General features: G+C 45.3%; 1 protein-coding gene across 1 annotated transcript in view; it reads left to right on the top strand.

Annotated features, from left to right (window-relative positions):
• LOC126335352 (2-hydroxyacyl-CoA lyase 1) overlaps positions 1-14,424 on the top strand; it is a 118,793-nt gene that overhangs the window by 24,373 nt on the left and 79,996 nt on the right. The window contains exon 2 of the mRNA XM_049998538.1: positions 11,696-11,922. Coding sequence (XP_049854495.1) covers positions 11,696-11,922 — 227 coding nt within the window. The remainder of the gene's footprint in view (positions 1-11,695; positions 11,923-14,424) is intronic.

The raw sequence follows: 14,424 nt of genomic DNA on the forward strand, positions 1-14,424 counted from the left end.
CGGGTGGAGGCTCACCGCACTTTGAATTCGTCTAGTGGAGTGGTGTATAATAGATCACTCGACGGATTGACTGACGAGGAGATTCAGTCTTTCCTCACTGAGCAGGGTGTGACGGCTGTCCATAGGGTCATGAAAAAGGTCAACAATGACCTTGTACCCACCCACACACTTTTCTTGACCTTTGATAGTGTTCAGCTGCCATCACGCATCAAGGCGGGCTACGAGGTTATTTCTGTTCGCCCCTATGTCCCGACACCTATGCGCTGCTACCAGTGTCAGCATTTCAATCACACTCGCCATTCTTGTTCCAATGCGGCTACATGTGTGACTTATGGCAGGGATGCCCATGAGGGTGACTGTCCACCTCCATCTCTTCATTGTGTGAACTGTCACGGTGACCATGCAGCGTCCTCCCACGACTGTCCCGTCTACAAGGAAGAACGCTGTATCCAAGAAATTCGGGTCAAAGAGAAAGTCTCCACCTCGGCTGCTCACAAGCTATTCGCTAGCAGGAAGCCCACGTTGCTCCCAGCGGGGAAGTACAGTACTGTCCTCGCCTCTCCTCGGACTACCAGGGAGGTGGCGACGCAGACATGCGATCTGACCTTGAGCACTACGGTCGTCCGTTCGGCCAGTGCTAAGATCGCCCGGTCGACGTCTCCTCTTCCTCCCGTTGCCCCTCCGACACAAGCACTTTTATCAGCTTCTGCCAGGACGAAGACCCAGAAGTCAGAAGCACGGGCCTTCAAGAAAGAACCGTCTCGTGCAGACCTTCTACGTACCTCGAACCCTCAGCCATCGACCAATCCTTCCACAAAACGGCCTTCCAAGAAGGCTCATAGGAAGCACAGTTCTCTTTCCCCGCCACGGCGCATTTCTCCTCATGCGCCCCCCAGCGGTTGCCGCCCCAGGCCCTCATCCGTTTCCCCTGGCCGCACCGCTGGTAGCCGAACATCTGGCCGTTCACCAGCGGAGGAAGCTCCCACTTCCGGCCATCTTCACAAGATGGCCGATGAACCTATAGAACAAATGGACGATGACTGTCCGCCTCCTGCTAGCGGCGGCAGTGCTCGCTCGAAGCTGGGCCCTCAGCGGCCTTCTAGATGACCCCTTCTTGCATCTTCTTCTTCTCACGATGGCACTTATTCACTGGAATATTCGCAGCATTGGTTCCAATCAAGAGGACTTGAAATTGCTGCTCCGCTCGCACCGTCCGCTCGTCGTAGCCCTCCAGGAAACGAAGCTACGCCCATGCGATCAAATTGCCTAGGCACACTACATCTCTGAGCGTTTTGACTTAATCCCTGTGGCAGGTATTCCGGCTCATGGAGGGGTTATGTTGCTGGTCTACTATGATCCCATCACATTGCACACTGGCCTGCAGGCAGTTGCCGTCTGCATTACTCTCCCCAATTTTACATTTTCCATCTGTACCGTTTACACTCCATCGTCGTCTGCCGTTACCAGGGCAGACATGCTGCAAATTATTGCTCAGCTCCCTGCACCATTTTTGTTAACTGGAGACTTCAATGCTCAGCATCCTCTTTGGGGCTCTCCAGCATCCTGTCCGAGGGGCTCCCTGTTAGCAGACATTTTCAACAAGCTCAATCTTGTCTGACTCAATACTGGTGCCCCTACTTTCCTTTCAGACACCTCTCACACTTATTCCCATTTAGACCTCTCTGTATGTACTACCCAACTTGCACGCCGGTTTGAGTGGTATGCGCTTTCTGATACATATTCGAGCGACCACTTCCCGTGTGTTATCCATCTCCTGCATCATACCCCCTCTCCGTGCTCAACTAGTTGGAACATCTCCAAAGCAGACTGGGGGCTCTTCACTTCCAGGGCGACCTTTCAGGATCAAACCTTCACAAGCTGCGATAGTCAGGCCGCACACCTCACGGAAGTCATTATCACTGCTGCTGAATATTCCATCCCTCACACTACTTCTTCTCCACGCTGCGTACCAGTCCCCTGGTGGACCGCAGCATGTAGAGATGCCTTACGTGCTCGTCGATGTGCTTTACGCACCTTTAAACGCCACCCTACAGTGGCGAATTGTATCAATTACAAACGATTACGTGCGCAGTGTCGTCGTATTTTTAAAGAAAGCAAGAAAGCCAGCTGGGCTGCTTTCACCAGCACCTTCAACAGTTTTACTCCTTCTTCTGTTGTATGGGGTAGCCTGCGCCGGCTATCTGGCACTAAGGTCCACTCACCAGTTTCTGGCTTGACGGTCGCGAATGACGTCCTTGTGGCCCCGGAGGATGTCTCCAATGCCTTCGGCCACTTTTTCGCAGAGGTTTCGAGCTCCACTCATTAACCCCCTGCCTTCCTCCCCCGAAAACAGGCAGAGGAGGCTCGGCCACCTAATTTCCACTCCTCGAATTGTGGAAACTACAATGCCCCATTCACCATGCGGGAACTCGAAAATGCACTTGACGGTCACGGTCCTCCGCTCCGGGGCCTGATTCTATTCATATTCAGATGCTGAAGAACCTTTCTCCTGCGGGTAAAGGTTTCCTTCTTCGTACTTACAATCGCATCTGGATTGAGGGACATGTTCCCGCCTGCTGGCGCGAGTCTATTGTTGTACCGATTCCTAAGCCGGGGAAGGACAAGCACTTGCTTACCAGCTGTGTCTGTAAGGTGATGGAGCGAATGGTTAACTCTCGGTTGGTTTGGCTGCTCGAATCTCGACGCCTACTTACCAATGTACAATGTGGATTTCGTAGGCGCCGCTGTGCTGTTGACCATCTGGTTACCCTGTCGACCTTCATTATGAATAACTTCTTGCGGAAGCGCCCGACCGCGGCTGTGTTCTTTGATTTGAAGGCTTACGACACCTGTTTGAGGGCGCTCATTCTCTGCACCATGCATACATGGGGCTTTCGCGGTCGCCTCCTTTTTATTCATTCCTTTTTAATGGATCGACAGTTCAGGGTACGTGTGGGCTCTGTCCTGTCAGACACCTTTCGCCAGGAAAATGGGGTGCCAAAGGGCTCCGTTTTGAGCGTCACTCTCTTCGCCATAGCGAAGGATAATGGATTGCCTCCCAGATGATGTATCAGGCTCCCTTTTCGTGGACGATTTTACCATCTATTGCAGCGCACAGCGTACATGTTTTCTGGAGCGCTCTCTTCAGCGTTCTCTTGACCGTCTTTACTCCTGGAGTGTCGCCAATGGCTTCCGTTTTTCTGCCGAGAAAACAGTCTGTATTAACTTCTGGCACTACAAAGAGTTTCTCCCACCGTCCTTACGACTTGGCCCCGTTGCTCTCCCATTCGTGGAGACAACAAAATTTGAGGTCTTACATTTGACAGGAAACTTAGTTGGTCTCCACATGCGTCATATTTGGCTGCCCGTTGTACCCGTTCTCTAAATGTCCTCTGTGTTCTCAGTGGCACTCCGTGGGGAGTGGATCGAACTGTCCTACTTCGCCCATATTGGTCGATCGTCCGCTCCAAGCTGGATTATGGGTGCTTTGTATACTCCTCTGCACGGCCAACCATCTTACGCCGCCTCAACTCCATACAACATTGGGATATACGACTTGCGATCAGAGTGTTTTATACTAGTCCCATCGAGAGTCTTCATGCTGAAGCCGGTGAATTGCCACTCACCTACCGGCGCGATATGCTGCTTTGTCGTTACGCCTGTCGGCTTCTGTCAATGCCCGACCACCCATCGTATCGTTCCTTTTTTGACGACTCTCTCGACCGTCAATACGGGTTGTATGTCTCTGCCCTGCTACCCCCTGGAGTTCGCTTTCGTCACCTCCTTCAACACCTTGATTTTTCACTCCCTGCAACCTTTAGAGTGGGCGAGAGCCACACGCCACCTTGGCTCCAGGTTCAGGTTCGCGTTCACCTGACCTCCGCTCGCTCCCAAAGGAGGTTACCGCCGGCTCTGTATACCACTCCCGTTTTGTCGAACTTCGTTCAAAGTTCATTAATATGACCTTCATTTGTACAGATGGCTCTAAGACCAATGACGGGGTCAGATGTTCTTTTATTGTCGGTGCACAAAGTTTCAAATACCGGCTACATGGCCATTGTTCGGTCTTCACAGCTGAGCTCTTTGCCCTCTACCAGGCTGTTCTTTACGTCTGCCGCCACCGACATTCTGCTTATGTCATCTGCTCCGATTCTCTGAGCGCCATCCAGAGCCTCAGTGATCCGTATCCAGTTCACCCTTTTGTGCACCGGATCCAACGCTCTCTTCAGCAGCTGGTGGACGACGGGTCTCCAGTTAGCTTTATGTGGGTTCCTGGCCATGTGGGTATCCCTGGGAACGAAGCTACAGATGCCGCGGCCAAGACTGCGGTCCTCCAGCCTCGGACAGCTTCTTGTTGTGTCCCTTCATCAGATTGTATCACGATCATTTGTCGGTGCATTTTATCGCTGTGGCATTCTGATTGGGCTGCACATAGGGACAACAAGCTTCGGGCCTTGAAACCTCTTCCCGTAGCATGGACGTCCTCCTCACGTCCTTCTCGGCAAGAGGAGGTCGTTTTGGGCCGGCTATGAATTGGACACTGCCAGTTCAGCCATCGCCATCTGCTGACAGCTGCGGCCGGCGCCGTTCTGTCCATGTGGGCAATTGCTGACGGTCCGCCACATTATAACGTCCTGTCCGGATTTTACTACACTGGGTCTTGATCTTGGCCTGCCATGTACTCTGGATGCCATTTTAGCAGATGACCCAGGAGCTGCTGCTCGCGTTCTTCGTTTTATCAACTTGACACACCTGTCTAAGGACGTTTGATTATGCTGTAGTTTTTTAATCCTATGTCTGTTAATACGTCTTTTATAATGTTGTCCCTTTTAGTTGCTGTTTTAACCTTGTGCCTCACGGTACATTCCTAAATTAGTCAGGGCGCTAATGACCATTGAAGTTGTGCGCCCTAAAACCACAAAAAAAGATGCAAAAGTGCATATTGATGATGTTTCATTGAATGTTTGCTCGCTGACATTTGTTGGTGGCCCAGCATTGAAATCTGCTGCAGTTTGCAGAAGCATTGCACTTCTGTTGTGTTGAACATTTCTCTTCAGTCATTGTTGGTCCCATTCTTCCAGGATCTTTTTCTGGCTGCAGCAATGGTAGAGATTTGATGTTTTACCAGATTCCTGATATTTACGGTATACTCATGAAATGGCCATAAGGAAAGTAGCCAATTCATCACTACCTCGGAGATGCTGTGTCCCATTGCTCGTGTGCCGACTGTAACACCACATTCAAACTAACTTACATCTTGATAACCTGCAGTAACAGATCAAATGACTGCACGAGACACTTGTTGTCTTCTATAGGCATTTCCACCTGGGTGCTGTATTCTGGCCGTTTACATATCTCTGTACTTGAACATGCATGCCTATACCAGTTTCTTTAGCACTTCAGTGTAGGATCAAATGAAACATGAATGTACTTATATGTACATAACATATTCAGTTCTGATTTAGTACTGTGTTAAAAAATTAGTGTGTGCTACTATTTAGAGACTGGGCAACAGCATTTACATTTCTGTGCTCACTGATTGACAAATGTCAAGATATAATACCAGTGTTATAAGTTGCCTCCAGTATACTAGATTGTCATTATTTGCGTTTTACTGAAACTGTCTAAACAAGGTCGTCATTGTTAGAGGGATCGCAGCATTACGTAATGCGGCTCTGACCTTGCACCAGCTTAATGCATCAGTACCTGCAGGCCGTATGGCGAAACGCAGCAATGTAGTTGTTTGTTTTGCTTCTAGATGCCACCCACATAGGTGAAGTAGAATACAGTAGTAGACTTACTCTCCAACAAAGGTTCTCTGCAGTGCACTACGTAGTAGTTAAGTGGGATTGCAGTAATGTAAACTCATTGTCTGCTCTGTGCACACACTGTCTGACATCACACAACAATCTGAAATACACCCGCTATTCATATAAAATTTTACACAGTTTCAGTTTAAATAATTGGCGCCTTATCACCGAAGAGCACAAGTCCTAGAATGCACATCACCATGTAACATGCCCGGGGAAAATGTGGTGTATATTTTCTGAACAAGTACCCCATAAACCAAGGAACAGGAGCTGGATATTTAATGACCACATGCCTAAACCCAATCTACCTGTTTTTCCGTGGTAGTTGCTCTTCTGCTTCTTGCACTGCCTGTTTCAATGAGTCCTGCAATAATTATTATCTAACAATGTGTGGAGCCACTTACACAAACAATGCCAACTTGATGTAGCAGAATTCAGTATGTTCTGTTTAACACACACACACACACACACACACACACACACACACACACATACAACGTTGAGCTGTACTGTTCACAATTAACATTATTCCACAACTGACATATTGGTATTTGCATTCCAAGTGTGCGATCTGTTATGACTTACTCAAGTTATTGTTGAAATAATATCATCCAATTCAAGTATGCACAGCACAGAACACACATAAAACCCACTGTTTGTAAGGGGCTTTATAAATTGATAAAAACCACAGTTCTTCCAGTTAGCACTAAACAATTACTTTGTGCATTACATGAGCGTGCACATGATCAAATTGTGAGATGGATGTGTATAAACGCCGGTGTATGATATCCAAAACAAGAAAGTACCTACACTTGTGATAACCAGATAGTCAAACCATAAGTGTTTCTTTCACTTGGAACTTTTAATTAGAATCAGTCCAGTCCACATTATTGTTCTGTAGCCATCCTGATGCGGTTGATTCTAAAATGACACACGAGCTTGAAAATTGTATAATAATGAGCCATGAACACTGAAATGAAATGTACAACTTGTGTGGCAAACATTTTTAATTTCATCACAGTAACTTGAGAAGTGTGGTCTGCAACCATGGGACCAATGCTGCATGTTGCACGCGCTGTGGTAACTAAGCTACGACTCCTCATGTGCTCTGCAGTTGCCAGAGAGGAGGCTATTGACAGGTCAGCTATAAGACACTGATGACATTGATATTCTCAGTGAAAGTGAAGGAGAATTACTGGACCTGTTGAATGGAATGTAGTCTAATGAGCACATAATATTGAATTTAGGTAAACCAAAGAAAGGTGTAAGTACTGAGGAGTGGCAGAAATGAGATGAGCAATAAACTTAGCATTACAATAGGCTATTTTCCTATCTTAAAAGTGATTCAAAGTGGTGTTATTCTAATTGATTATAACATTTAAATAGCATTTACAGTCTATATTCTCACAAAATATGTAGTTTTTGTGTAATTAAAGATAAAAAATAATTAAATATCAAGATCTGATCATGTGATTGAAAATGCTCTGTTATTGGCTGAAGCTTTGGTGACATCACAGACTAGGAGTAAGACAGTGTTATACAGTGGCTGAAGTTACGGGGTAGTTTTTCTGCAGATAGTTTAGCTATTTAGTGTCGGAAAATGCAATCACAACTTTTAAGTAACAGTAGAAAGGAATTTTGTGAACGCTGATAGTGGAAACCTTGTAAAAGTTGATGTGTTTATGCTCCACCCGTTTAGAGCAGCAATATGTGCAATGATGGACATTCTTTCCCCTGCTCCCTGCAACATCATTAAACTCTCTCAAAACTAAGGAATTGTACAACTTTTGGGTATCAATCCATATATTATTACTAGATTGTCGGCTGCGTGTCTTGAGCTACGACTCAAAGCACAATAAAATTATTCTTGGCTAAACTTGCTGCTGATTTCGTCTGTAGAAGACACTTAGCAGAGATACTGTATCAAACAGGCATTCAGTGGTGGAATGGTTAGCACATCTGACTACAGGTAAAAAAATCACTTGCTCCAAACCTGGAAGGATTATATATTTTGAAAATTTTACACAAAATACAAAAATAGTGTAAGCAAGAACTGATTTGATGAGATTCCGTATGGAGAGAAATATAAAGCATGTACAACATGCAGGTGACACAAATGTAAGGGCTCTGATGTTTGTTAGTGTAAACTAAAGTTAGTGTCTGAAGCAGATTTACTTCATCTTGATGTAAGATGATGAAACTGAAAAAGGTTAAACAATATGGGTCATAGCTTGACAGTACGAAGATAAAAACATTGTTTCTAAAAAAGTAAAAGTTGTGTGGTCATCTTAACTAGATAGACATCTTTTTGAATGTGGTGTGAGTTAACAATGATTGAAAATGTAAGGACATGTAAATGGCAAGGAAAACACAATAATATTCAGTTTCTGATTGGAGCGGTGAAGTTTTGTAATTATGATTTGGTTTTGATATGAGAGGACTGTCAAGTCATTATACAAATAAGTTAAAATGTTCTTCTGGGTTAGATTTGAACCGGCGGTCAATGGACATCATCTTTAAAATTCAACAATGTACCACTTTAACAGCTAAGCTAGTGAATAATTGAGGTGTATTTGGGTAAAATGACAATTTTCACTAGGATTTTAATTTTCTTGAATGACACTATCCTTTATTGCAGCAGTGAGAGAGCATATCTTGGAGGTAAGTTAATGTTAACTCCACAGTGCAACGCATTTCTTATTAAGTTAGTGAGCTTGTTTTCTGCCATAATGGCAATATGCTGGTACAGTGCAACCACATTTTGCACATCTTCTCATTGTCTGGAAACTCAAAACCAATTTTCTGAAGTTTTTGTAGATATATTTGTACAGTACACTACTACACACCATTTGTAACCCATTTTCTGAAAAGTAACATCCAAGACAAGACACACTCTGAATTAACATTATGACAGGAGGAGCAACGAGCTAGCCAGCGTCATCACGGACGGAATGGAGAGTTTTAGCAGGCTTTCAAATTATCTGAATTTTATTTCCATTTTTATAAAAGAATACTGAAGTTCAAGAGGAAAAAAGGAACATGAAATCACATAATCAATCATTTAAGACAGTTTTCAGGAAACAGTCAAATACTTTATTGTGGACCACGCAGTGACGAAGTAAATGAATTCTGCTACCTTGGAAGTAAATTAAGCTTGCCAGATGAAGCAAGGGGGATATAAGAGAGAGACTACAGCTAAAGAGGCCATTCACCACGAAAAGAAATTTACTAGTATTAAACGTGGGCCTTAATTTGAGCAAGGAATTTCTGAGAATATTTATGAAGCGGGAAAGCGCCGGCAGACAGGCACATGAACAAAACACACAAACACACACACAGAATTACAAGCTTTCGCAACTGGCAGTTGCTTCGTCAGGAAGGAAGGAAGGAGAGGGAAAAATGAAAGGGTGTGGGTTTTAAGGGAGAGGGTAAGGAGTCATTCCAATCCCGGGAGCGGAAAGACTTCCCTTAGGGGAAAAAAAGGACAGGTGTACACTCGCACACACACACACACACATATCCATCCGCACATACACAGACACAAGCAGACATATGTCTGCTTGTGTCTGTGTATGTGCGGATGGATATGTGTGTGTGTGTGTGTGCGAGTGTACACCTGTCCTTTTTTTCCCCTAAGGGAAGTCTTTCCGCTCCCGGGATTGGAATGACTCCTTACCCTCTCCCTTAAAACCCACACCCTTTCATTTTTCCCTCTCCTTCCTTCCTTCCTGACGAAGCAACTGCCAGTTGCGAAAGCTTGTAATTCTGTGTGTGTGTTTGTGTGTTTTGTTCATGTGCCTGTCTGCCGGCGCTTTCCCGCTTGGTAAGTCTTGGAATCTTTATTTTTAATATATTTTTCCCATGTGGAAGTTTCTTTCTGTTTTATTTACATTGAGAATATTTATGTATATATATCTGAGGCACAGTGTAGCAATGTATAGTACTTTTCATGGTCAATGGGGAAACCAGGAAAGAATGGGTTCAAAGTGTTTGAGAAGTGGTATTACATCCAGAAGGATGCTAAAAATTGGGTGGACTGATAAGATAAGAAGCGAGGAGGCCCTGCACAGAATCTCCGAGGAAAACTTTGACAAGACAGAGGGGCAGGACATGTCTTAAGATACAGGTGAATAACTTCCATGGTACTAGAGAGAGTAGTAGAGGGGAATAATTGTAGGGGAAGACAGAGATTGAATTATGCCCAACAAACAATTGAGGTAAGTGCTGCTCTGAAATGTAGAGGGTGGCGATGACGGAAATAAATACTATGTCAGTTTGGAAATAATTTGTCATGGATAGAAAGTATTAATGTGAAATGGTTTGCTGCTGATGTAGTTGTAGTTGCCAAATGTGAACAGTTGTAGAGATGGGTACTCAGTGAAATGGAATGTGTGCTAGCCGGTGGCTGTAATATGAATTTTGTGACAGATAAAGAAGGGAAGATTCATTCATTCAGGTATTATGTTCTACCACCACTACTCCAATCAAAAAGGAAACCTTTCAGGAATATGGAATGAGTGAAGTTATGCATTAACAGGCAGAAGCAACCACTGTTGGCTGTGTCTGCCAAATATATCAATAAAAAAAATATGAGTAACAGTAAGCTACTCAGACTGATTAATTGTGGTAATTACATCTAGATTGATTATAATAGCCTCTTTTCCTACAGCTTCACTCGGATATGCATTCAACACATATGTTGCAGGCATTTTATCCCCCTCCCTCTCAGTGTCCACCCTTTCCTCCCTTGCATCTCTTTGCTCACCTCATCTTCCCAACTCTATATATTTGGCTCCTCCTTCCCACTCTGTCTTTCCGTCTCCTCCTTTCTCTCTTTGGGTCTGTCACCTCTGCCGTCTGTCCAGCCACATCCTCTTGCCCCCTCTGTCCATAAACTCCTGCCCTCCCTCTATCCATAGCCCCCTTCGTCTTTTCTCTGTCCACCTCATCCTCCACCCCCTCTCTCTATTCATCACCTCCCCCCTGTCACTATCCATCTCCTCCCCCCAACCTTGTGCTAGGTCATGTAATGCATCCCTTGTAAAGGACAACGATACAGCAGTCTGATACAACTCCCACACAACATGCATGTTGTACACGGCAGCCTACAAGCTGTAGCTGGAAAACTGTATTTTGCCCCTGATGTGTAGGCTGCATTGCAAAGCAGGGCTCTAAGACAGGCTGATACTATTCCCACACAATCTGCCTGTCATACAGTGCAGCTTAGATGCCAGCGGCTGAAAAAATCTCGTTTTCTGCCCATACCTCTGCTCCTCCTGAAGCTAGCATGTTATAAACCCCACTATGCACATACTTATGAAATCCACTGTTTGAAATTGATACAGGGATCCTGGACACACACACACACACACACACACACACACACACTCACTCTCTCTCTCTCTCTCTCTCTCTCTCTCTCTCTCTCTCTCTCTCTCCCTCCCTCCCCTCCTCCTCCTCCTCCTCCTCCTCCTCCCTCTCTCTCTCCCCATTTGAGAGAGAGAGGGAGGAAGGGGGAGGGAGAGACCAAAAAACATATGTACGAAATATAAATCGAGAATATGGTGGTGTTGTGGCTGCTTGTCCAATAACTAAGTGATGGATCATTCATTATTCTGGGAAAAATAAGGATGCATATCTCTGAATGCTTTGTTTCTTTTATACATAAACTGTCATAATTATTTTCTGTTTTTACTTTGTCACATCATCCATGAAAATGAAATATATTATTCATACCAGAAATTTCAGTCTGCACTTTCAATTGCCATTCTCTAAGAAAATTTGTGTATTTATTTTGACAATAGAAAGTTTAACCAGTTTTCTTGATGTGACCTCAATGTTGTCTTTATAACTGTGGGTCACCAGAGGACATAACTTTGTTGCAGGGAGTGCAATATGTTTTTGGAATCGTTGGCATCCCTGTTGTGGAGCTGAGCATGAGCCTACAGCAGGCAGGATTGCACTATGTTGGCATGAGAAATGAACAAGCAGCTTGCTATGCAGCTCAAGCTGTTGGCTTCCTCACTGGTCGACCAGGTGTTTGCCTTGTGGTCTCAGGGCCTGGCTTGCTTCACTGTACTGGTGGTATGGCAAATGCACAGATTAACTGCTGGTATGTTGTTAATGTATGTACAGAACACTTGGCGAGGAAATGATATAATGATTATCGTGGTAATAATTATTGTCAGTGTTGTTTATTTATTTAGAAAGTAAAAAAAATAAATACATCAGTAAATGATTCATTACTAGTTAGATGATTTATCTGTTGACAAGGATGTATGACAAATTGGTAACATAAAGACAGTGTGCTCCCTGCCGCCGTTGGATAAGCAGCTGCCAGCAGCAAGTCGTATACCCCTAGCTTACTTATTTGTTAGATAGTTTAATTAATTTCCTTGCTTGTTATTGGGTACTTGCATTGTTTAATTCATATATTTCGGGTGTATTATAGTATTTGAGGGTTGTAGCATTGCGCCTTAGTACCTGAATAGTGTAAATTCGCGTAGTCGTCTGTCTTCTGTTTTTGTTTTGAACAGCCAGTGTCGGTTGGTCACAGCCAGTGAGCTCCCTGCCGCCGTTGGATAAGCAGCTGCAGCAGCAAGTCGTATAACCCTAGCTTACTTATTTGCTAGATAGTTTAATTAATTTCTTTGCCTGTTTTTGGGTACTTTTATTGTTTAATTCATATTTCAGGCGTATTATAGTATTTGACAGTTGTAGCATCGCGCTTTAGTGTTTACTTGGTAGATTCTTACTTAAATTGCGTGTGAGTTTCGTATAGGAGGTGCAATTTCGAGTTTTAGTTACTGTAATCGTAAATTCAGCAGACTGTAGCGCAGTCGTTAGGCATTTGTACAGGTTAGTTGATACATTCTTTGCGTGTTTTTCTTGTGTTATCTAGGCACGGACTCGTGTTTCAGTAACTGTTATTCAATATCGATTAGAATGGACGGGGACTGCAATTGCTGTGTTCGGATGAGGGCTGACTTGGCATCCCTTCGCTCACAGCTGCAATCGGCGCTGACTTTGGTCTCGCAGCTTGAGGCTGTTGCCAATGGGCACCACTGTAGGGAGCCGGACTTGGGTATCACGGGGATGTCAACCTCGTCCCGTCTGTCCCCAGATCGGTCTGCCGCTGTGGTTGCCCCGGTTGCTGCCCACAGTGGGGCTGAGCCCTCGCCTGTGGTTGATTGGTAGGTCGTTCCAAGGTGTGGCAGGCAGCGAAAGGCGTCCCCGGAGGCTGATCAGAAAGCCTCCCCGGTGCGTCTGACAAACCGGTTTCAGGCACTGTCTCTGGCTGAGCCAGATGCAGCTGCCTGCCCTGTTTCAGAGGATCATTCTCAGCCTGCAAGGTCCGGGCAATCGCAGAGAGTGGGCTTACTGGTAGTTGGAAGCTCCAATGTTAGGTGCGTAATGGGCCCCCTTAGGAATACGGCGGCTAAGGAGGGGAAGAAATCCAGTGTGCACTCCGTGTGCATTCCCGGAGGAGTCATTCCTGATGTGGAAAGGGTCCTTCCGGATGCCATGAAGAGCACAGGGTGCAGGCAGCTGCAGGTGGTGGCACATGTCGGCACTAATGGCATGTGTCGCTTTGGATCTGAGGAAATTCTCTCTGGATTCCAGCGGCTATCTGATTTGGTGAAGGCTGCCGGTCTTGCTTACGAGATGAAGGCAGAGCTCACCATCTGCAGCATCGTCGACAGAACCGACTGCGGACCTTTGGTGCAGAGCCGGGTGGAGGGTCTGAATCAGAGGCTCAGACGGTTTTGCGACCGTGTTGGCTGCAGATTCCTTGACTTGCGCCATAGGGTGGTGGGGTTTCAGGTTCCGCTGAATAGGTCAGGAGTTCACTACACTCAGCTGGCGGCTACACGGGTAGCGGAGGCTGTGTGGCGTGGACTGGGCATTTTTTTTTTAGGTTAGAAGGCCTCGGGAAAGTACGGGGTGGGCTGCAATGTCAAAGGGTGCATGGCAAATACAGGACGTGCTTGGATCAAGGAACAGTCGGAATTATAGTTGTAAATTGTTGTAGTTGCGCTGGAAAAGTCACTGAGCTTCAAGCGCTAATAGAAAGCACAGAAGCTGATATCGTTATAGGTACAGAAAGCTGGCTAAAGCCTGCAATAAGTTCTGCAGAAATTTTTACGAAGTCTCAGATGGTGTTCAGGAAAGATAGATTAGGCAGAATTGGTGATGGAGTGTTTGTGTCTGTCAGTAGTGGTTTATCTTGTAGAAGTCGAAGTAGATACTCCGTGCGAATTGGTATGGGTGGAGGTTATACTTAACAGCCGAATTAAGTTAATAATTGGCTCCTTCTACTGACCCCCAGACTCCGATGATACAGTTGCGGAACAGTTCAGAGAAAGTTTGAGTCTCGTAACAAATAAATACCCCACTCATACGGTTATAGTTGGTGGGGACTTCAACCTACCCTCGGTATGTTGGCAAAAATACTTGTTCAAAACCGGTGGTAGGCAGAAAACATCTTCAGAGATTGTCCTAAATGCTTTCTCCGAAAATTATTTCGAGCAGTTAGTCCACGAACCCACGCGAATTGTAAATGGTTGTGAAAACACACTTGACCTCTTAGCCACAAACAATCCAGAGCTGATAG

Source organism: Schistocerca gregaria, chromosome 2, assembly GCF_023897955.1.
Source record: "Schistocerca gregaria isolate iqSchGreg1 chromosome 2, iqSchGreg1.2, whole genome shotgun sequence".
NCBI lineage: Eukaryota > Metazoa > Arthropoda > Insecta > Orthoptera > Acrididae > Schistocerca > Schistocerca gregaria.